Source organism: Schistocerca nitens, chromosome 1 (genome assembly GCF_023898315.1).
Source record: "Schistocerca nitens isolate TAMUIC-IGC-003100 chromosome 1, iqSchNite1.1, whole genome shotgun sequence".
In the NCBI taxonomy this organism is placed as follows: domain Eukaryota; kingdom Metazoa; phylum Arthropoda; class Insecta; order Orthoptera; family Acrididae; genus Schistocerca; species Schistocerca nitens.
Genome location: NC_064614.1, coordinates 114,513,142 through 114,538,550, shown reverse-complemented (window position 1 = coordinate 114,538,550; position 25,409 = coordinate 114,513,142). Strand labels below are relative to the sequence as shown.

Here is a 25,409-nt window from a genome sequence, read left to right as displayed (position 1 = left end):
GTCACATACCGTTAGGCTACTTGCGGAGTCTGATGTAGATGCAGATAGTTTAGAGTCAGTTGGTAACGGACGCACGCTCATTTATTTCCCTTGTGGCAGGCACACATTACTGACCGAGCTATAGCGGCACTGCATCTTTACCTGAAATAAAGTACAAAGAATTATAATGCAGGTAACTTATTTTCTCTTTTAATTTGGGATAACTTTGTGTAGAAGACAAGCATGTACATATTTCTATGCCTACATCATGTTGCGATGACACAGCATACTACCTCAGAAGTCTTCTCATTAGTCAGCTTTGACAGAGCATACCAAACAGTGCAAAAAAAATTCGCAAACATAATCCCACCAGCCAGCACGGTCATTCACTGCCCACTAAATTGCTGAACTGGGGCACACCAAGTTTCTGAACGTCGCCTCTTATAAAAGATTGTACTCTAACCTATCCTCATCACTGATAATTTTAACAATTTTCGGCTGGTCACTGACACACACTGACTGACAACCCATTACCACAAGGTGTGCAGGATGATTGTTGAACAGAGAAGCTACCTTTGAGAAACTCTCATGTAATTGTCACCACTTGTGTGATCAAAGCATAACACTCTTACCGTTAAACTGAGAGTTGTCAAATTCTACTAGAGCACTGAACTCATGGTGGGAGGGCATGTAGCTAACTATATTGCCTGTCACATGTAGACTGTTCGTAACTGTGAACAGAAACACATTAATGTGTGTGCTATGCCATTGTAACGACACGAAACGTGGCGCTGAAGTAGGTGATAGCGGTAACTCACGATCATAGGACAGTTCCACTGCATCATCCAATGATATGTCGTCAGCACACCACTCCTGCTGCTGCGTCGAGGAGTCAGAGTTGGATGAAGCAGGTGGTGGATACCTGAAGTCTGCCAAATCAGACAAGTGCGGTGGAAAATCGAATGGCTCCCAAAAATCAGGCTGGTCGACTGTACTGTGGCAGAAGGGAAATATTACTAAATGACAAAATAATAGTAACAATAACGAAAAAGAGATGGAGGAGTTAATAACACTTACATAAGAATGAAACAGTTTTCTTCTTTTTCTTCTCGTCAGAGGCGGTGGACGATCACTGAACCTTCATGGTTTTGTTCGAGTGGGGTACAGATAAAGAATGGCACTCTCATGATGCTGAGAACAGTAAGGGTTAGAGGGGGCTTTGGCGGGGGAAGGACTAATAGGAGCACAGTACTGGTGGGGGAAGAAGGATGTCGTTTTCTGGTTGTTAAATCCACATTAGTTAAATGACGGTTATCACTTTACGTTGAAAGCATTTGACCTTTAACCTGGGTAAACACGGACGCAAATGCCTTACTCGACCGCCAGCTTCTCCATAAATTACTTGCATTATCACGACAGTTACTACTAATTACTTGCAATTATCATTACATTTATTGCCATTAATTACGTACTAAATATTCAAGACATGTGCTTAAGTGAATGGTATGTCTACATGAGGGGGCTAGGACAATAGGGTGGTTTATTTACTTAGGAGATCGGAGAATTGTCCCGAAACCCGTCTTCGCCCACTGTCTAGACCAGGGCCGGCCAAACGCTGCACAGTGTGCAGACGTGCGGAAGTGCTGCACACGTGCGCACGTGTGTGACAGCGAGCGACAGCGACATCTGTTATTAGACATGTGTCCTAAATGAACGGCGGCGGCTCCACTTCCCTGTTTATCTGATACAAGCAAGAGCGCAACATACCCAGTCTCGTTTACCCCTGGTGACCCTAACTTTAACAGAGAAGTACTGAGAAATGGCAGGTACTGTGAAAAAGCAAAGAACGGAAGATCTATGTTCTCAGTCGTTTCGATGAAGCATCAGTGATGAAAATCTCCCGCAACTGCTTGCGTTTGTCAATGAGCCGTGCTTTTGTGCCCGATATTAACTACATCATTTCTGAAACTTCCTGGCAGATTAAAACTGTGTGCCTGACCGAGACTCGAACTCGGAACCCGGTCCCGAGTTCGAGTCTCGGTCGGGCACACATTTTTAATCTGCCAGGAAGTTTCATATCAGCGCACACTCCGCTGCAGAGTGAAAATCTCATTCTGGATATATAATTTCTCATGACCAGTGATAAACGTGTTTGGATTTATTCCTTTCATAATTAAAAATTATTGTTTACTAACTGTGCATTATTGCCTCATTCTGCTCCATGTTACATTATTATCAGGAAAATTGGTCATTAAACCGATTGTTGTATACTTACATTTAGGGTTTTTTTTAATGTGTGAAGGGCTACGCTCAGCTGAAGTCGATAAAACATAACATTCATCTAACTGTCGGTTATTACGCAGATTTCAGACGGAACTGATGAAACATATAGCAATAATGGTACAGGTCATCATCGAGAGGTCTGCGGTTGTCATTCTGTTCAGAGGTCAGTGAGACCGAAATTATGTGGGTGTAACTGAGGGCACCGAGAATTAGTTATAAGAAACGTGCCGTCAGTCAAGCTGCCTTAATAAAAACCCACGGTTGTTAACTGTATTACTTGTCTTACTGGGTTAAACTGTTAACATAAAAGTAGACGTCTCAATGAGTAGACCGTGAGAGTATTTTAAATGTTTGATACGCGAAATACCTTCCCATGGTTGGCTTGCAAGCTGTGGAAAGCGCACTAGAATGCGCCGGTACAGAGTATCCCAGCAAGTGGATAAAGCGACATCTGTGCGTAGAAACATGCACTACATGAACGCTGACGGCTGCGGCGTGCACGCTGTGACCCGGAAGTTGCACATGTGCAGGAGCACCGCACGCGTGCAGAATTTCTGGCCGGCCCTGGTCTAGACACTCGGGATATTATGGTGAGAGCGTTGATTGCGTGGGCAGCCTTTATTCGCAGCAGTGTTAGGTTCTTCGTTCGGTTTTACAACGTGGTTGGAACACGGGGCAATCAACATCCACTTTCTCTTTATCCATCCATATCTACATGCTGTCTGTCTCATTCCTTTTCTACTAATTAAATAGTATTATGGGTGTTAATATGAATATAAGATTATTTTTTCTGCTTTTTGTAAATGTGTGGTCATGTTAAGTTATGTGGTACGTCGAAGGGCATTGGCATCCAAAATTAAAGCAACAAACCGCTATTTCCCCGTCCTGTGTCCAATTCACGATATAACCATACGAACTCTCAACAGATGTCAGTGCAGTGGTGTTCTGCTCGGAAGATGGCATTCCAGTCAATGGACAACCATGCCAAAGATGACGTCAGTGCATCTATCAAACGAAATAGTGTTTTCCGTGTGTCCCACATTCGCTATCGCTGTGTACACAGTCACAGACGGTTCAGTATGGCACAGAGAAGACGCCTACCAGACTCTCTACGGTGGAGGGTCATAGGAAGAATGGAAGCAAAAAATGATTCAAATGGCTCTGAGCACTATGTGACGTAACTACTTAAACCTAACTAACCTAAGGACATCACACATATCCATGCCCGAGGCAGGATTCGAACCTGCGACCGTAGCGACTGTAGCGCCTAGAACCGCTCGGCCACTCCGGCCGGCAAGAATGGAAGCAGGCAGTAGCTAACTGATGTGGCCCGATGGCTTAGTGTGATTCGTTGTTTTTTCTCAGATATGGCGACAATTTCATAGAGATCGAAACTGTATCCCAAATGACAGGGCAGAGCCGACCACGTGTGACATCAGAAAGAGAAGACCGTTATTTGGCTGTAAGAGCACGACGGTGCCGCCTTAGTACTGTACGGCAACTGGTATCTGACCTCGTAGCATGCACTAGACGTGTTGTATAGAGGCAAAAGATGTACAGAAGGCTTCCGCAGAGTGGCTTTTATTGTCGGAGACGTGCTGTTTTGTCTATCTCTGACGCATCTTCATAGAAGGGAACATCTTGAGTAGACCGTCAACATGCCACCAGAACGGTCGAACAGTGGGCCAATAATGTTCTTCTCAGAGATGAGTCCCGATTTGGTCGGGAGAGTGATTCTCTACGGATTCGCATGTGGAGATAATGTGGAACACGGTTACAGGACCCAAAAACTGTGGAAAGAGACCGATATCGAGGAAAATCCTAACAGTGTTGGCAGGGATTATGTTCAGTACTCGAACACCTCTTCAGGAAATTATATGAGTGAATCGGCAAGGTTTAACTGCTGTCAGGTATCGTGGCGAGATCTTGGGATTCATGTGCAGTTGTTGCGAGGTGCTGTGAGCCCAGACTTAGAGCTGATCATCGATGATATTCGTCCTCATAGAGCACCGATGGTAGATGTTTATTTATTTTTTTTGGAAACAGAAGATATTGCACGCATGGCGTGGCCTTCTCGCTCTTTCGTTTTGAATCCCATAGAGCATCTCATGGGATGCATTAGGAAGACGGGTTGCTTCACGTCAGCATCCACCAACCACTCTACAAGACTTGCGAGCAGCTCTGCAGGAAGAATGGGCGTTATTGCCTCAACATGAGATTGATGACACCATTCACAGCATGCCGCGTCGTTGTCGGGCGTGTGTTGCTGCCAGAGGTCGTCCGATCCCGATCAATCAGTTGTCAGAACGTGTGTGCAATTGCATTAAGTTGGAAAAACGAAGACCATTTTTGTCTACCGTTATATATATTGCAGTTGTTTACGTTCTTTTCCTACTTTACTATCACCTGTTTATACTATTTTGTGGCAAAATAAACGCAACCTTGCAAAATTTCCGTCTGTTCCTTTAATTGTCGACACCAGAAACTTTGTGTTTATTTTGTAATACTTACTCTGGTCTTTGTTTAAATCCCCACATGTATACACTAAACAACTTCTTTCTGCAGAGAAGTACATTCGGTTTCATTAAATTTCAAGACGAAAGACAATGATCCGCTTTCAGCAAAGAAATATTTTATTTTTAAATGAAATTTTCAGCTAAGATGGTAAGTTAGCGTTTTAGTGACGGAAACGCTGATATTTAGCTACTATACTAGCTCATTTCAATTTATGAGGTGTTTTAAGATGTAACGTGGAAGTATATTTGCATTACACGAAGTAAATCTACAGAGATGTGGGGTAGCTACATGAGATTTGTTGCAAAGGTTTTGGTTTGAAATTATTTTATTTCATCTTGAGTTAAATACCCTTTTCATCTTTCCGTTGCCCTGTGAGAAAGTTCCTGGTGACTACAGCATATAAGATAAAACTTCATGTTGTTGTTCACTTATGGGTCATATTTCATTTAAAGAAGAATGTTTCAGGGTATTAAAACTCTGGTCACGGTATCTCATGAAGCCACAAGTTAAAGTTTAATGTAATGATGCATTTTCAGTCTTTGTTCTTGACGCCTTCCCATTGGCAGGCCCCTCTCAAATTCAAGTGGGGGAATAACTTTGAATCTTTTGCCACTGCAGAGGTGGTCATCATGGCACTTTTTGTCACAGGCCACTTGCTCCCGAAGCACAGGCAGTTTTCATCAGAAAACACAACAGTCCTCCGTCCTGCCCTCCAGTGTTCTCGCTTGACGCCACTGAAGTCTCAAATGGCGGTGGTTTGAGGCCAGTGGGCTGCACACTACAGAGCGTCTGGCTCGGAGATGTCCTTGAAGTAACCAGTCTGTAACAGTGCTGAAACTGTTGTTGCAGATGCACTGAAAGCTCCCCACCAACAATTATTTAACATTTAACATTTCTAGAAGGTTCTATAAAGTTCTCGTATTTGTAATGTTTGTAAATTCCAAAATATTCTTTGTCCTTATAAGTAGCGGGAATCTCCGTCCACGAATTTAGTTCTTTTCTGCTCTGTCTCTACACTGGTGCTCGCAATTAACGTGCTTTCAGTTCTATGTCTCGTACTTCATTGGCGACACTGCATTATGATTTGGACTCGACTCTGGTTACGACTCAGCAATATTATGACTCTGCTCTTAATGCGACAAAAAGCAGCATTTCCAAACTGTTCGTTTACAATGCTTTTCTCCAAATAGCATTATGACAGCTGACTAACTGTAGGAATTGTATATAGCAATAAGAATGAAATGTCCAGCTCCTGAAGAAAACATTAACCGCGGTTAAGGAGCTCTGGAAATGTTCCAAATAATGAAATGTTCAATTTTTACATTTTTTTCATTTTAAAAATCTACAGACTTTCCTCTTTCAATTGATACATAATTTATTCAGTTTGGAGGACTACAACTATTTTTAAAATATTTTTAAATGTGTTCCGCATGATCGTGACCCACTGTGGCGCTGTTAAACTGCAGTCAAACGTTGTACTCATGAATCTACCTGCTGATCGTGTACATTTTAGTGATGTGTTACAAAACAGGTGTTGTGGCTAACGTGTGATTGTTCGATATATAACGTTCTATCGACTGACGTGTATTTCATGTTTATTTACTCCTTCGTAATCCGGGGAATATTCGTGGAGAATTCTGTTCATTGAAGTCTCTGATTTATTGAAGGATAATCATGGGTAAACGTAAAGTGACTAGAAATCGTCTGAAGGCTTTTAAGAAAAGGAGAAATGTTGGAAAGCCAAAGGTAAATGTTATTACCGTAAACAATAAAGACGATAACCAAGTGTATGAAGCTAACCTTGCTGGTATACCTGTCCATTGCAGTCAAAGTGAAAAAGGAAGTACTTCGCAGAAGAAGCTTGGTTTAGTTAGTGAAAAGTATGAATGTGTTATGGGCGAATCTGATGTGAGTGAAATATTTGATATGTCAGTTTTCAACGGAACTTTTTCAATCTGTGTAAGATGTATTCAGTGTAGTGAAGTCGGTCTGCAACTCTGTATAAATAATCACGTAGGACATGCCAGTGAAATGGAACTGAGATGTGGTGAGTGTTCATTCATGGCCACTTTTTGGTACAGTTCTGCAGTAACTCCAAATGAAGAAAATGGTAGCAAAATCTATAAACGCATCATTAGATTTCCTTACGCCTTGTGTACAGTTGGTAAGGGTGCTACTGCAGGTGCAGTTTTCTTTGGCATGATGAATGTTCCAATTCCCCGAACCATGTTTACGAACTATAATAGATTAGTAAGATCCTAGGTAGAAGATGTCTGTATAAAATGTATGAAGAAAGCTGTGGAAGAGGCAGTAATAGAAAACAGTGGTAACAGAGACTTGACTGCAGCATTCGATGGTACCTGACATAAACGGGGACAAACATCTCTTCATGGTGTAGCATGTGCCCCAAGTATGTATAGAGGGAAAATTTTAGATGTGGTTGTAATATCTAACTATTGTGTCCACAAAAAATAAAGGTAAACACGAAAATAGCTGCACAGCTAACTATAGTGGAAGTAGTGGATTGGAAGCGGCTGGTATTGCTAGTATATTTCACAGTGTCGATGAAATGAGGAAGACTGGGCTCTTTTTTCTTTATAATTTTTCAACCGATGAAAGTTCCCATCATTACTTGTGTCCGAAAGGAGAAAACAGTTGATATAAATGCAATAAGGGATCGTTATCTGGAGAAGTGTACATTCATAAACATAGTCTGCCTGATGCGTTAATGGAGGTGAGAAAACCTATTTTCAGAGACGTAGCGGCACCTGAAAAAGTGTGTTCTGGGAAAAACTCAAAAGCCCAATGAAAGTGTAAATAGTGTTATGTGATCAAGACTCCCTAAGATTGTGTTTGTTGGAATAGAAACACTTTAGTGTGGTGTGTATGATGCTGTTGCTACTTTCAACTAAGGTGTAAAGTATTTTGAAATACGGGAATGAAGATAGGTTTCAGCATGGTACGAACGATGCTTGCTTTATACAAGGAACATCTTCGGACTGTTATCAGGGCTGTAAACAGCCTAGAAGTACAAGCCAGAGTTAACAGGAGAACGACAAAGAGGAATGTGGAGGAGGAGTTTGCAGAAGATGAACATAACCTGTCCTATGGATCTGGAATGCATTAAAAAGGTAATCCAAACTTTATTGCTCGATTCCCAAAAGTTTTATTTTTTCATACAAACAATATGTTTTCTCAGGATCTACCAAACCAATTCGTTTCAAATTTTCCGCTAATGTTACAAAGTCCCTTCTGCGTAATTTAACACAGCCTTTTTCCAAAAACCTGTATATTGTTGAATTTATAAACAAAAAATGGCACAAAAAAGTAGTGAATTTTCATTACAATAGAAAAAACTTCATCTCTAACAACTGAGCTCAAAATTTTAAATAATCCTTGTGATAAGTTGTAGTCAATACTGCAAATAATAACCTGTAAGAACTTCAATTTCCTAGCCCAAAAACGTTCTGAGAAAACATGTAATTTATGAGCGCTACTTTAACATTGAGAAGATAGGGCTTTCTGGGTCCCCTTAACTGCCATATAGTGTAAAAAGGCAGAAAGGAAATTCCCAGTGAAATCCATTACGTCATTAGCGATAAGTTTCTAATTTTCATAATATCAAATATGCGTAGTCAAAGAGAGTAAGAAAAATTTTACAGAGTCCTGAAAAATCTAACAAGGGGACCCTCCATACTGTAAATCACGGATTTTGATGCTCTTCAAATATGTTGTAGAGGCACTTACCCTGAGTACCTGGCTATACGGGTTTTAGCGACGGGCCTTGGTTTTAGAGAAAATCGATTTTGATGTTCATTACGCGCTTTGTATACCCGAAACATTTCATATGTTCAGAGCAAGTCAGCGTAGCGCAGCAGTCCAGGTTCACGGCTACCGTACTGGAAGTACCGTGTTCGAATCCTGCTCCCACATGTTTTTTTATGCATGCAAGAACCGTCCGGAAAATTTGCTCCTAACATTCAAAAACTAGTAGATGAATTAACTGGGAAATACAGAAATGTAGTCGTGTCCTGCACGAAATCCGGGAAGTTCACGAAATTGGTGTACGAAGAATTTTTGCGTTCTGTAATTCTTCCGTACGTGGGACAGAAAATGTTTTTGTACATTTTCGATCGTGGGGAGGGCAAACCGGTTCAACTACGATCATCTATTCACTGATGAAAGCAAAGCGAGCACCTGCACCCTAAAAGTGGTCCCACCAAAGTGCACTCCTTATTGCCAGCCCTGCGGTGTTTGTTTTTACCGACAGGTGAAAATCTTCACGAAAATTATTCAGAATGCTCCCAACTTGATGAAAGACAATAGAGTAATCGCTTCTAGGGAAGATTCGATAAAATTACATTCGATAATCCTACATCAATTCAGTGCTCCTAATTTTGAAAGCAAGATTAGATACGCATGGTTCGCATCGAAATTAGCGGATGAAAGAGAAATCTTTTTGTTTGCAAAAGAATTATGTTTCCCGGTGTCGCTCATGAATAAACCGTGCGCCTGCAAGACGGTTGCTTTCATAAAATGCATGTGGTGCTGCGAAAATTTGTTCTTCGGTTGTTTCTGTGATAAGTATCACCCACAATATCGTTCGGGTACATCAAGCATATGGACGATGAAAAATAAGATTTTGTAATATTGTATGACAGAAAGAATTAATAACTCAATATATCTCTATAATTTCGCACCTCTTACACTGTTTGTCGATATTCTTGGAAATAAAACTGAAAAATTCGGTCGATTTTGAAAAAAAAAAGTACACCAGCACGTTTCGAACATGGTACCTCCAGCGCGGTAGTGCTACGCTGACTTGCTCGGAATACACGTAAAGTTACGGGTATACAGAGCATGTAATAAACTTCAAAATCGATTTTCTCAAAAACCAAGGCCCGTCGCCAAAATACCGGATAGGCAGGTACTCAGGGTAAGTGCCTCTACAACATACTTGAAGCGCATCAAATTCCGTGATTTACAGTATGGAGTGTCCTCTCGTAAGTTGCGCAATACAGATTTTCCATTAAAGCATTTTTATAGTAATCTCCATCATTTATTTTAATTAAACTTACATTGCTCACAGTGTTCATCATGTTCATGTTCATTTTTGGAACACAACCTACGACCAGCTCAGAGACAGAAGTGCTGACACTTTCTGCAGGACCTGGCCATCATTTTGCAAGACGATGCTCAAGCACCTACAGTGCAAGCTGTTACCGATTTGTTTGACTGATGGGGCTGCTAAGTGCTATACCACCTACGGCACTCCCCTGACTTCAGCCCTCGTAAGTTCAACTCGATTTCTAAACAGAAGGAAACACTTCACGGCATTCACTTCAGAACTGCTCCAAATTCGTCGGGCAATAGACCGCGCCACTCGAACTGTCAACACAACTGGCATTGCTAAGAGTATTCTACGACTTCCACATCGCTGGCAACGGGTTGTACACAATGCTGGTGACTTCTTTGAAGGTCAGTAAAACTTTGAAACACGTATCTTTTTTGTACGAACTGTAAATAAATAGTTGCGGCTATTAAAGTTCCAACCCTCGTGTGAGATTAGATAAATGTTGCATGATGTGCTACCATCTCCTGTAGAACAGCGTCTATATCATGTGGAAGAGCAAACCAAAGACTGCGAAACACTTAGAAGATGTATCAAACCACGAAATTCCCTGTCACCGTGTAGCGTATTGCTGTGGGGTATTAGATTCTTACCAGAATGATAGGCTTCTTAGAGAAGGACACAGCCGGTTTATATCGCCATCCTTACGTATCACAGCTCTCACTCATGCTCCGTCTGTAGTAAACGTCCCAGAACACATCATTTTAGGCGCGTAGACCAAGTTTATTAGTTTGTGTAATCGTTTTCCACGTTAAATAACTATCGGGTGACAGAAAATTTACCTCCTTGGATGTATGCCAGCCTCTTTCTTCCCTACATTTTTGTGTGTAGAACTAGAGTTTCTAGCGCTTTAGCAAACGAATGAATGATTGCTTACCAGTTGGTACCACAACAGTAGCATACAGCAGGAGGTATATTGTAAACACTGCTCGCTAATATGAAAAATACGTAACAGTAGTTCTATATTATAATTGTATAATTTTTGCTGAAGACTGTGTTAACAATCTACATATAGTTTAAAGGTCTTCAGCGTCTGGAACGTGTAATTCTACAGCAGGCAACTTTTGTGTGTCCTTATTACCGCCAACAGTCAAACTGCAGAACAAGGTTTTTAATAGGAAATGGTTAAAGTCCGCTCGACACATTGGTTCCTTTATGTATTATCTATCTCGATACAGAATTTTGATGCATTGTATACCACTTCAACAAGGCTCAGGTTTAACATAGCACTTACATATAATATTTATGTCAGTCTGTGCGGCAGTCTGTGTTAACGAAGATTGTCTACGCTATGCCCATTACTTTAGTCAAGTATTGCGTTGTGGTAGTGCCTCCCACCGCTAATGTTCCATTAAAGCTACAATCACCTATGGAATATGCACCCGCAACTTCCATGCTCCTGATTTTGGCTGTCTTAGGCGTACTGTTCCCACATTGCGCAGAACTTGTTAAAAGATGATATTGACCCAGATATTCTATCAATATCACTTTGACAGGATTTAAATGGCATATTTTTAGCCCTGTGGAAGACCGTCCATTCCACAAACAGTGCTATTGTCTGTAAATACAACGTTTTAGCGTTAAGTTATGATTCCTTTATGTTGACCGGTTTTTTCAAAGAAAGTGTTAAGATCATGATGTAATCATATTAAGGAATGACTTATCTTGGTATTACTAGTCTCTATATAGAATGTCAATTGTGTGGTGTCTCACTGTAGTAAAAAACAGCTCTATGCTTTATTTTTGCTAAATCCACAATAGGATTTCTAAGACAACGAAAACTATACAGATTATCCAAATCATCTACTATCTTCTTTGTCTGAAGTATCATGTGAACTAAAATATACATAGCAAAGAACCTTGAAACTATCATTTTGCTGCAAGTACATCAATTTGTATTTACAATAAATTCAGATGTCCTGCATTCCCATTTCCTACGTGGATTTTTCCATATTTTTCCAATATTTTACAATTTTTTCATATTTTTCCATACTTTCTGCACTTTTGCATATGTTTTTAAATATTTTGTGTATATTCCTCCAAGAAGCAGGAGAGAATTTACAAAGTGTCTGCAAGACTACTGATTCCTCTTCTTCCAAAAGATAACCCATCAAATTTTCCATCAATACACAATGCTAACTGCTAAAGCTGACCCTTACATACACTAAAACACACATAGTTTGTGGTGGAGGTGGGATGCTGGCTTTAGCTATCTTAACTACAGCCTTATTTGTACTGATTATGAGAAAATCTTACTCCAAGATCACCTAACAACGATGACAACCATTTGTGCTTTTTCCAAATGTTGATGTTTCAGATACAGTCCAACTTTGGCTTAAAAGATACAAGATGTACATAACACATGGAAATAATGTTTGGGATACTAATCAACTGCAGCTAGCAAAGCTTCTATGTATAACTTTATACTACTGTAAACATACAGCCCAACTGCGCTATTTGTGTGTGTCTGTTTCTCACAGAGGGTAGGTTTGCGATGAGGGTTGGTGGTGGATCAATCTGCATTGTATCTGGGATAATGGCTGGATGTGGATCCACCTGTGTTATTTCCAGGGAAGTGTCCAAAGGTGGACTCGCTCACATTATATCTGAGGATAGCATCCGGAAGTGTTTGGAAAGATCCATCAGCTGGGACTGAACCTAGGCACCCCTGAAAGACAACAATACACTCACACACAAAAATAGCGTAGTTGGGCTATGTATTCACGATAGGATAAAGTTAGTTCCGTCAACATTATTTCCATCTTTCGGATGTATGTGACAGATGGAAATAATGTTTGAGAAACAATGTTGTATCTTTAGAGGCTTTGACGCCCATAGTTGGACAAATATGTTTATCCAACATACAGAGAGGTACAAATAGATGTCGTGATTATTAGGTGAGCATGGAAGTAGATTTTGTAAGAATAGCTAAAGTCAGCACTCTAACTCCACCACAACCTGTATGGGTTTTAGTGTATATAAAAGTTGGCTTTGGCAGTTAGTACTCTGCGCTGCTATGATATGGAAAATGTGGAAAAACTAGGAAAAATATAGTACTCGTAGAAGATAAGTAGGTGTCTGTTATATTCTGTGTAGTTTGGATTGCATTAGAGATCCTCAGGTGGTGTTAGCAAAAATGAAGTATGATTGTATATTCACGCAAAGGATCAGGCTCTTTTCTTTGTTAAAGTGGGACACCACACATCTGGCATTCTGTATAGACACTGTTAATATTTAGATATATTAGTTTTTAATATGATTACATCATAATCCCAACACCTCTCCAAAAAAATTTTCAACGTTAGGGAATCGGGGTTTTAATGCTAAAACGTTGTACCGACAGACAATAGGACCATTTGTCAAATGGACAGCTTTCTGCAGAATTAAAAAGATGCCATTTTATTCCTCTCAGAGAGCTATTGGTAAAACATTTAGGTCTGCCTGATCTGTTAACGAGTGCTCCGTAGTATGGGAATAGCACTACAGAGGACAAATATCTGATTCTGTTCCCACACGAAACATCTGTAACATACCAATCATAATTTTTTGGGTACACTGATTTACTGTAATATTTAGGAAAAGAAAATAATTATACACAGGAAGAAAACGTAATTTGCGGTATAAGCACAGAATTTTAATATAAGCACTAAATATAGGAGAGAGATGACACAACATATACATCTAGAAAGAAAGCATCATATAGAGGCAGTAATCGTAATTTATGGGAATGACCTTGTCACAGTGGTAGCACTGATTCCCATTAGATCTTCGGGGTTAAGTGCTGTTGGCCTTGGCTAGCACCTGGATGGGTGACTCTTCAAGTATGCTAAGCGCTGTTAACAAGCGGGATGCCTTCAGCCCTTATGGGGCCAATTCGGAAGCTGCTTGATCGGGAAGTAGTGGCTTCGGTTACGAAAGCTGATGACTTCGGTTACGAAAGCTAACTACAACTGTGTGCTGGCCACAGGCCCCTCCACATCCGCATCCAGCGATGCCTTCACATGACGATGACACAGCAGTTCGTTGGTACAGTTGGGCCTTCTGAGGCCTGTCTAGACAGACAGAGAGAGAGAGAGAGAGAGGAGAGAGAAACGAAATTTATAGTAGAAGCTGTAGGGCATTAAAATGAGCATCAGAAACAGCAAAAGGATGACATCACGTACGTATGTTTCAATAGTGGAAAGATGGGACATTCCAGAGGCACAGTGGCTACTGAAAGCTGGAAAAAAAATTCTCTCAGAATTCCAAGTGTGAGGAGAAAGATGGTGTCGAGAAGATCCTGATAAATTAGTGGTGAGGGACAGTAAGGGGGGGGGGGGGAAGGAGAGCAGCATACCACAATAATGACTTTTATTTCCTCTCAGCTGAGCTATATACCAGTCGTAAGCAGTAGTTTAACTGCAGTTTTTAAAAGCTGATAATCTATGTGGAATAATTTCCTTATAATTAACATTATTAAGTATTTTAAAATTTGTGGTTTATAAAACTGAATAAAATCCAGTTTTAGTGCTAGGTTAAAAACACAGAATTCCATGATATTTCATGAAGTTCCTGAAATTCTCCGAGATTGCCCTGGTTTTTCCAAGTAAAATATAATTCCCAGAGAATTGCAGGTTTCTCATTAGAATCGCCACTCTGCACATTGTGTCAAAACAAAACTGCCAGATTACGTGTGGGCAATACTTCATTAGCAGTAGGGATGTAAGGAAAAACATAACAAGAAAGCCTTGGAAACCATTTCGAGGGATTAAAAAAAACCAATGGATTTGTCATACAAAGTGGAGTTGGCTGACGTTAAACTGCATGTTGTAATAGATCAGGTGCCTGGAGTATAGCATTAGCTTTGAGTAGACGTTTATCACCTTATGGAAAAGAATATAACACAAGACTTTGACGGGATTTTTTACAAAATGGGATGTGTGACTAGCTGATATCAAACCATGACTTCTGTGTGCAAGAGGAAGACTGTCTAGGAAGTTGTTACACCTTCCTTGGCTGATTACCATAGCAGAAGCTACAGTTTCTACCTAAGGAATGGACTATGTTACTAACTCTGTGGAAGCCAGATTACCATAGCAGAAGCTACAGTTTCTACCTAAGGAATGGACTATATTACTAACTCTGTGGAAGCCGGTCTGAGAGTATAAACTGACAACAAAAAAGATTTTTTAAAAATGCGCACTGCACTCTATATCATCTCCCCCCACCCCCCTCCCCGTGTGGTGGTGTAAATTATATGCAAACTCCAGCGAAAGTGACACTATCTTATACACAAATGTTAAATTAAGCTAGAGAAATATATTTTTGTCAATCCAGAATGGTGTTCTCCACAGTACTGTCAAATATAGAAATTACAAATTAGGATTGGTTCCTACAAACAGTGTTATACCACAGGTCTTATGAAAACTGAACTATCCAACTTAAACCGTTCCCTATTAAAGATTTCATATAGATAGATCTACGCATATTGTAGACCAGAAATTTATCTGGAAAGATTGACCGCTATCTATATCTTCATATAGATAGAGCTACACATACTGTCGACCAGAAATTTATCTAGAAATGTTGACCTGTGTAGAAGCACATTTTCCAGACAATTAGCACTTAGTAACTGTTATGAACTATGAAATGCCTGTCTATGCTTTTAATTATTTGCCTGTAAACTATGTGGAAATATATACTACACGTCCTTTTCCATTGCTCTGCTGGAGTATCAGCTATTCCTCGCAAAAAAACTACGTTTTAAAATCAGGAGGATGGAAGTAGAGGAAGGGTGGCAATACCAAACAGCAGTATTGCACTAAAAAAGGGTGTTGTAAGACCTAGTGTAGACGAATTTTGTTAATATAGACTTCAACACAGATGATATATGTGTTACATATAACTGCTATATTAAGGCTAGGGAAACATGTTTTCCTCAGTGCAGACGTGTAAGTAATTGACTTGTTCATAAATAACTTTTATATTATATCCCACACACATCTCACAAAATGACCGCAACAGGAGAATATAGTAAATATGGGGGCTTACCGACAATCATTCTTCCCACTCTCTCAATTACCAAGGACGTGGGTTAAATAATGTAAATACTGTCCACCTCATGTCGTAAGGTGGGATGTGGATGCTACGAATCTGATTTTAGGTAGAGACGAAACCTGTTAACCTTGTAAGTAGGCTGTTTAGGTTTTTATATTGGTAACGCCACGTAGCGCTCTGTATGAAAATCACTGGCTGTGCTGTGTGCAGTCTGTGGCTGTTTGCATTGTTGGAATTTGCTATTGTAGTGTTGGGCAATTGGCTGTTAACAGCGTGTAGCGTTGCGCAGTTGGAGGTGAGCCGCCAGCAGTGGTGGATGTGGGGAAGTGAGATGGCGGATTTTTGAGAGCGGGTGATCTGGACGTGTGTCCATCAGAGACAGTACGTTTGTAAGACTGGATGTCATGAACTGATATATACAGGGTGAGTCACGTAACATTACCGCTGGATATATTGTAAACCACATCAAATACTGACGAATCGATTCCACATACCGAACGTGAGGAGAGGGGCTAGTGTAACTGGTTAAAACAAACCATAAAAAAATGCACGGAAGTATGTTTTTTTAACACAAACCTACGTTTTTTTAAAATGGAAGCCCGTTAGTTTTGTTAGCACATCTGAACATATAAACAAATACGTAATCAGTGTCGTTTGTTGCATTGTAAAATGTTAATTACATCCGGAGATATTGTAACCTAAAGTTGACGCTTGAGTACCACTCCTCTGCTGTTCGATCGTGTGTGTCGGAGAGCACCGAATTACGTAGGGATCCAAAGGGAACGGTGATGGACCTTAGGTACAGAAGAGACTGGAACAGCACATTACGTCCACATGCTAACACCTTTTTATAGGTCTTTTTCACTGACGCACATGTACATTACCATGAGGGGTGAGGTACACGTTCGACGGGCGTTTCATAGGACGTGGAGGATGCATAAATTGGCCAGCCCGTTCTCCTGATCTTACACCTCTGGACTCTTTCTGTGGGTTACGTTAAAGGAGAATGTGTACCGTGATGTGCCTACAACCTCAGAGGATATGAAACAACGTATTGTGGCAGCCTGCGGCGACATTACACCAGATGTACTGCGGCGTGTACGACATTCATTACGCCAGAGATTGCAATTGTGTGCAGCAAATGATGGCCACCACATTGAACATCTATTGGCCTGACATGTCGGGACACACTCTGTTCCACTCCGTAATTGAAAACGGAAACCACGTGTGTACGTGTACCTCACCCCTCATGGTAATGTACATGTGCGTCAGTGAAAAAGACCAATAAAAAGGTGTTAGCATGTGGACGTAATGTGCTGTTCCAGTCTCTTCTGTACCTAAGGTCCATCACCGTTCCCTTTGGATCCCTACGTAATTCGGTGCTCTCCGATACACACGATAGAAAACAGCGGAGGAGTGGTACTCAAGCATCAGCTTTAGGTTACAATATCTCCGGATGTAATTAACATTTTACAATGCGACAAACGGCACTGATTACGTATTTGTTTATATGTTCAGATGTGCTAACAAAACTAACGGGGTTCCATTAAAAAAACGTAGGTTTGTGTTAAAAACCATACTTCCGTGCATTTTTTATGGTTTGTATTAATCAATTACATTAGCCCCTCTCCTCACATTCGGTCTGTGGAATCGATTCGTCAGTATTTGATGTGGTTTACGAAATATATCCATCGGTAACGTTGGGTGACTCACCCTGTATAATATGACTTTTGAACAATATTAAGGTAAATACATTGTTTGTTCTCTATCAAAATCTTTCTTATGCTAACTGTGCCTATCAGTAGTTAGTCCCTTCAGTAGTTTGAATCTTTTATTTAGCTGGCAGTAGTGGCGCTCGCTGTATTGCAGTAGTTCGAGTAACGAAGATTTTTGTGTGGTAAGTGATTTGTGAATCGTATAGGTTAATGTTAGTCAGGGCCATTCTTTTGAAGGGATTTTTGAAAGTGAGATTGCGTTGCGCTAAAAATATTGTGTGTCAGTTTAAGCACACTCATGTATAATTGTTCAAAGGGGACGTTTCAACCTTTTTGAAGAAAAACTGTCATGGGAAATGTATTGTTTTCACTCCAGCTTCCGTAAGACCGTTGTACAGGGAAGTCACCGTTTTTATGTATATATGCATATGTTATTTCGAATACGAACCGCCTTAAGCAATGCAAGATTATTAAAACAAAGTAATTTACAATAAAAAAGCTGTATTGCGTAGAGGATTTACTACCCACGCGGATAGCTGTGCGTTTTGAAGCAGCACTTCAGGGGTGCAGAGATGCACCAGACCCGGATCGAAATTGCTCAGCAGATTAACGATAAAGATGTGCCAGCCAGAGTGGACGTGGTGAATAATGGGTTTCACAAACAGTTCGAAAATTTTCGTCCACTTTCACATATATAACACTATTCACAAATAGATAGGGTACACATATATCCTCCTGGGGGTAAAGAAGTATTGACAGGAAGGGTATCTGGCCATCCCTTCGATTATATAAGCAATATCCGCTCATAATTACGCTGACACTGTGTCATTTAGGGACAAAGATACGCCGGCCGCGGTAGCCGTGCGGTTCTAGGCGCTTCAGTCCGGAACCGCGGGACTGCTACGGTCGCAGGTTCGAATCCTGCCTCGGGCATGGATGTGTGTGATGTCCTTAGGTTAGTTAGGTTTAAGTAGTTCTAAGTTCTAGGGGACTGATGACCTCAGATGTTAAGTCCCGTAGTGCTCAGAGCCATTTGAACCATTTGACAAAGGTAAAAATAAAACAAGAGGATTGTCAAACGTTTATACTATTAATTATACATATAAAATTTGTGTTATACAGCTGATTTATTGATACAGTCATTTGTGTGGGGTATAATATCGCATGGAAATGTAAAAATGGTGTAGGATTCCAACACTGAACAGTTTCAAAAAAGTGTAATGGGCAACGTACTGTCACTGACTCCCCTTTCCACATGACCGTTGTGCAGAAAGTAATCACCACATTTCCATGATACAGATGTCATTTGCAATGCGGAACACCCTACTGCAGAGTAATGTTATTATAAGAGGGTAGGTTATTACAAAAACTGATATATTGACAAGGAGATACACTATTAGTGAAAAGTATAAAATCTGTGTTGTGCAACTAACTATTTGACACAGTCTTAACATGAATCATAGAATTGTCTGGTAGAGCTGCATGGTATTTTACAATGCAATAATATACGCATTTGTTAAGACCCTAACTGCCATACAGCATTGTGGTCCTCTGGTATTCATTATAACTTTGTTGTAAAATAATGACTCATTGCTGGAAAAGTATTACATAAGACCTGAACCCACTATCTGCTTGTAGTGAAATTGAGGTAGATAGTTCCTGCGAAATAGTATGGGTAAAAGTTAGACCTGGCAATCGGACTAAACTATTAATTGGATCGTTTTACCGATCCCCCGAATCAGAAGATATATTTACTGAACAGTTTCAAAGAAACCTTGAGTCTGATTTCAAATAGGTACCCCACTCATACAATTACAGTCGGTAGTGACTTCAGTCTACCCTCGGTATGCTGGAAAAATTATATACGTTTCAAGCCGGAGGCAGGCATAAAACGACATCCGAAATTGTACTGAATGCTTTCTCAGAAAGTTATTTTGAACAATTATTTCATGAGCCCACTCGAAGCGTGCATGGTTGCGGAAACATACTTGACCTCTTAGCAACAAATAATCCTGCACAAATAGCGAGTTTCGTGACGAATGCAGGGATTAGCGACCACAAGGCAGTTGCTGCTAGGCTGAATACTGTAACACCTACAACCATCAAAAAGAAACACAAAATATATCTATTTAAAAAAGCTGATTAAAATGTGCTTAACGCCATTTTAAGAGACAGTCTTCACTTCTTCCGTTCTGATCATGTAAGAGTAAAAAAGATGTGGAATGATTTCAAAGAGAAACTATCGACAGCAATTGAGAGATATATACCACATAAATTAATACGTGACGGTACTGATCCCCCATCGTACACAAAACGAGTCAGATCGCTGTTGCAGAAGCAGCAAAAAAAGTGTGCCAAATTTAAAAGAACGCAAAATCCCCAAGAAAGGTAAAGTTTTTAAGAAGTTAGAAATATACCGCGTACTTTATTGCGAGATGCTTTTAATAATTTCCACAACTAAATTCCGTCTAGAAATCCGGCAGAAGACCCAAAGAGATTCTGGTCACACATAAAGCACACCAGTGACAAGACGCAATCAATACCTTCCCTGCGCGATAATAATGGTGAAGTCACTGATGACAGTGCCACTAAAGCAAAGTTATTAAACAGGGTTTTCCGAAACTCCTTCACTAAAGAAATCAAAGTAAATATTCCTGAATTCCAATAAAGAACAACTGCCAAGATAAGAAACATAGAATCAAATATCCTTGGTGTAAAAAAGCAGCTTAAATCACTTAATAAAGCCAAGACCTCCGGTCCAGATTGTATACCAGTCAGGTTCCTCTCAGACTATGCTGACAAAATAGCTCCATATTTAGCAATTATATACAACCATTTGCTCACAGAACGATCTGTACCTAAAGAGTGGAAAATTGCTCAAGTCACACCAACAACCAGAAATGGAAGTACGAGTAATCTGTTGAATCACTAAAGTCACCGAGCGAGGTGGCGCAGTGGTTAGCACACTGGACTCGCGTTCGGGAGGACGACGGTTCAATCCCGTCTCCGGCCATCCTGATTTAGGTTTTCCGTGATTTCCCTAAATCGCTTCAGGCAAATGCCGGGATGGTTCCTTTGAAAGGGCACGGCCGATTTCCTTCCCCATCCTTCCCTCACCCGAGCTTGCGCTCCGTCTCTAATGACCTCGTTGTCGACTGGACGTTAAACACTAATTTCCGCCTCCTCCTCCACTAAATTCGATTCGCAGTAGGGTTTTGGAACATATACCATATTCGAATATTATGAAATACCTCGAAGAAAACGATTTATTGACACATAGTCAGCACAGATTGAAAAATATCATTCTTGCGAAAACCAACTGGCTCTTTATACTCTTGAAGTAATCAGTGCTATTGGCAATGGATGTCAAATTCATTCCGTATTTTTAGATTTACAGAAGGCTTTCGACGCCGTTCCTCACAAGCGTCTTCTAACCATACTGCATGCCTGTGGGATATCGCCTCAGTCGTGTGACTGGATTCGTGATTTCCTGTCATAAAGGTCACAGTTCATAGTAATAGATGGAAAGTCGTCGAGTAAAACAGAGGTAATACACTCCTGGAAATTGAAATAAGAACACCGTGAATTCATTGTCCCAGGAAGGGGAAACTTTATTGACACATTCCTGGGGTCAGATACATCACATGATCACACTGACAGAACCACAGGCACATAGACACAGGCAACAGAGCATGCACAATGTCGGCACTAGTACAGTGTATATCCACCTTTCGCAGCAATGCAGGCTGCTATTCTCCCATGGAGACGATCGTAGAGATGCTGGATGTAGTCCTGTGGAACGGCTTGCCATGCCATTTCCACCTGGCGCCTCAGTTGGACCAGCGTTCGTGCTGGACGTGCAGACCGCCTGAGACGACGCTTCATCCAGTCACAAACATGCTCAATGGGGGACAGATCCGGAGATCTTGCTGGCCAGGGTAGTTGACTTACACCTTCTAGAGCACGTTGGGTGGCACGGGATACATGCGGACGTGCATCGTCCTGTTGGAACAGCAAGTTCCCTTGCCGGTCTAGGAATGGTAGAACGATGGGTTCGATGACGGTTTGGATGTACCGTGCACTATTCAGTGTCCCCTCGACGATCACCAGTGGTGTACGGCCAGTGTAGGAGATCGCTCCCCACACCATGATGCCGGGTGTTGGCCCTGTGTGCCTCGGTCGTATGCAGTCCTGATTCTGGCGCTCACCTGCACGGCGCCAAACACGCATACGACCATCATTGGCACCAAGGCAGAAGCGACTCTCATCGCTGAAGACGACACGTCTCCATTCGTCCCTCCATTGACGCCTGTCGCGACACCACTGGAGGCGGGCTGCACGATGTTGGGGCGTGAGCGGAAGATGGCCTAACGGTGTGCGGGACTGTAGCCCAGCTTCATGGAGACGGTTGCGAATGGTCCTCGCCGATACCCCAGGAGCAACAGTGTCCCTAATTTGCTGGGAAGTGGCGGTGCGGTCCCCTACGGCACTGCGTAGGATCCTACGGTCTTGGCGTGCATCCGTGCGTCGCTGCGGTCCGGTCCCAGGTCGACGGGCACGTGCACCTTCCGCCGACCACTGGCGACAACATCGATGTACTGTGGAGATCTCACGCCCCACGTGTTGAGCAATTCGGCGGTACGTCCACCCGGCCTCCCGCATGCCCACTATACGCCCTCGCTCAAAGTCCGTCAACTGCACATACGGTTCACGTCCACGCTGTCGCGGCATGCTACCAGTGTTAAAGACTGCGATGGAGCTCCGTATGCCACGGCAAACTGGCTGACACTGACGGCGGCGGTGCACAAATGCTGCGCAGCTAGCGCCATTCGACGGCCAACACCGCGGTTCCTGGTGTGTCCGCTGTGCCGTGCGTGTGATCATTGCTTGTACAGCCCTCTCGCAGTGTCCGGAGCAAGTATGGTGGGTCTGACACACCGGTGTCAATTTGTTCTTTTTTCCATTTCCAGGAGTGTATTTGGCGTTCCCCAAGGAAGTGTTAACAGGCTCTCTATTGTTTCTGATCTATATTAATGACATAGGAGACAATCTGAGTATCCGTCTTGTAAGGTGGTAGATTAAATGAAGGTCAATTTCGCATCTTACATGAGAGTTTTTATACATCGTAACGGGAGGTGAATATGACACCTAACTTATTTCGGCGGGAAACGAGCAGCTTTGCCTATAAGTATGTAATGCAAAGGGATGACACTCAATCGATGGTATTAACACACCGATCCTGCATGTCAGTGAGCAAGATGTGGAACAAGCAGTTAGAGGGTACGTTTTGTTTGGAAACAGGCATGAGCAGGCGCAAAGGGCACACCATGGTCAGTACAACGGGAAGCTTTTAGGGGGCGTCCGACAGTGAGGATCAACGAATGGGCACCAGGAGACTCATGCAGGAGAGCAAGTAGCGGGCCACTGGAGTGGGATGGAAAGAAGCTTTAGAAAACTGCATTTCGGAACTTGCAAATGGATATGAATAAACCGGTGATGCAGTTGATCATGTGAACAGCATGTGGTATCCTCATGCCGGATGCATGTAACTTTTAGGCACCTGGAGTGGGCACAAAATGTCCGATTGGCGGAAACTAGCTAGGAAGGAGTGAAGTGCCGAGATTTAGATGCAGTTTAATAGTAGGGCCTATGTGATTGGTACAGAGAGTTTCCACAAAATAAGAGGAACACTTCTATTGGTCGAAAAAAGCCATGACATGGAGCGTGAAAGGACCCAGGTGGGGGACAGCTTTCCTACGAGGAACAGGTGACCGAAATTTTTTAGAGGTCACTCTCCTCTGAACTGGCGTCAAGTGCAGAATGGGGCGCATAACGCTCTGTACGATGCAGAGGAGAAATTTGTGTGAACACTGCGTTCACTGCGGCTGACATTCAGCTACATACGAGGTGCGACTAGAAAAAAACCGGACTGATGCTGGAAAAAACACTTATTTACAATTATTTACAATTTCATGTTATCTCCTTCAATGTACTCTCCTCCTCGGTCTCTACACCTCTCCATACGAATTTTCCACTGTTCATAGCAATGCTGCAGATCATTTTCGGTAAGTCCATACATTACTTCCGTCGCTTTTTCTTTTACTGCTTCAACAGTCTCAAATCTAGTTCCTTTCAAAGCTGACTTGATTTTAGGGAAAAGAAAAAAGTCACAGGGGGCCAAATCAGGTGAGTAGGGTGGGTGATCTAAGATGGGAATGTTGTGTTTTGCCAAAAACGTCTTCACTGACAACGCACTGTGAGCTGGGGCATTGTCTTGGTGAAGGATCCATGACTTTTTTCTCCACAAATCGTTCCGTTTTCTCCGCACTCGCTCACGTAGGGTAGCCAGGACGCTAATGTAGTAATGCTGATTCACTGTTTGTCCCTCTGGTACCCAATCAATGTGCACAATCCCTTTGATGTCAAAAAAACAATTATCATTGCCTTGAATTTCGATTTTGACATTCGTGCTTTTTTTTTTTTTTTTTGTCGTGGAGAACCAGGAGTTTTCCAATGCATCGATTGGCGTTTGGTTTCGGGATCGTAAGTAAAAAACCACGATTCATCGCAAGTAATAACATTTTGTAAGAAGGTGGGATCACTTTCAATGTTTTCCAGGATGTCAGAACAAATCATTCTTCGGCGTTCCTTCTGTTCAATTGTGAGACACTTTGGAACCATTTTTGAACACACTTTGTTCATGTTGAAACTTTCACGAAGAATCTGCCTAACACTTTCCTTGTCAACTCCTGTTAACTCAGACACTGCTCTGATTGTTAAACGGCGATCTTGTCGAACAAGTTTACCGATTTTTTCAATGTTTGCATCAGTTTTTGCTGACAATGGTCTGCCAGTGCGAGTGTCATCACTGGTGTCTTCGCGGCCATCTTTAAATCGTTTAAACCACTCAAACACTTGTGTTCGCGATAAACAATCATCGCCGTACACTTGTTGTAACATTACAAACGTTTCACTTGCAGATTTTCCTAGTTTGAAACAAAATTTGATGTTAACACGCTGTTCTTTCTGTACACTCAACATTTTTCGACGCACAGACAAAACGTCAACTACTTAAAACAGACGCCACGGGCAGACTGAGTGCAGGAGGCAGATGAAACTCGAGCAGTAGGCGGAGCGAGAGTCACGTGACAGGCCACGCGACTTTCAGCCTTATTGCATTCGTTTCATTGTTTCACCAGTACTAGTCCGGTTTTTTTCTAGCCACACCTCGTATGTATTATAATCTTATACAGTCTGATTCCTCTAAGGAATCTTCGTAGTAACATCATTGTGTTTAATCTACTAATAATAAAGGTATAAATTTCTTACACTGATTCATAGTCTTGGTACATAGCAAGAGAATATTTGCTCAGTGTGATACTTGTTTAACATATGTTAAAGGTTAAAATATCACAGTGTGCTTATTGTTTAATGTGGGGTATCGGTGTACTTGTCAAAGTATCGCACTGTGGAAGCTGCTAAACATGTAAAATCTCTTATTTATGCGTGTCTTAGGATTGCTGTACCGATGTTGTGCTTAATCTCAAAGTTGTTAACCGTTCAGAAATAGATTTTGGTTGCTCTCAACAGCTAACAAGACTGTTTTGTACAGCGAATCCATCTCCATGCTCACGTCTTTGTCCAATTTCCCTCCATTTCCAGAAAAAGGTGTAATTATCTTCACGCAGGCTGCCTACGGAACATTTTTGTTCTACACAGCTATCCTCCTGTCTGTTACTTAAAATTAA

General features: G+C 41.6%; 1 protein-coding gene across 1 annotated transcript in view; it reads right to left on the bottom strand.

Moving 5' to 3' along the window:
• Window positions 1-25,409, bottom strand: part of LOC126259396 (uncharacterized) — a 147,069-nt gene that overhangs the window by 87,628 nt on the left and 34,032 nt on the right. The window contains exons 2-3 of the mRNA XM_049956570.1: window positions 798-973; window positions 131-141 (exon numbers count right to left, since the gene is read on the bottom strand). Coding sequence (XP_049812527.1) covers window positions 131-141; window positions 798-973 — 187 coding nt within the window. The remainder of the gene's footprint in view (window positions 1-130; window positions 142-797; window positions 974-25,409) is intronic.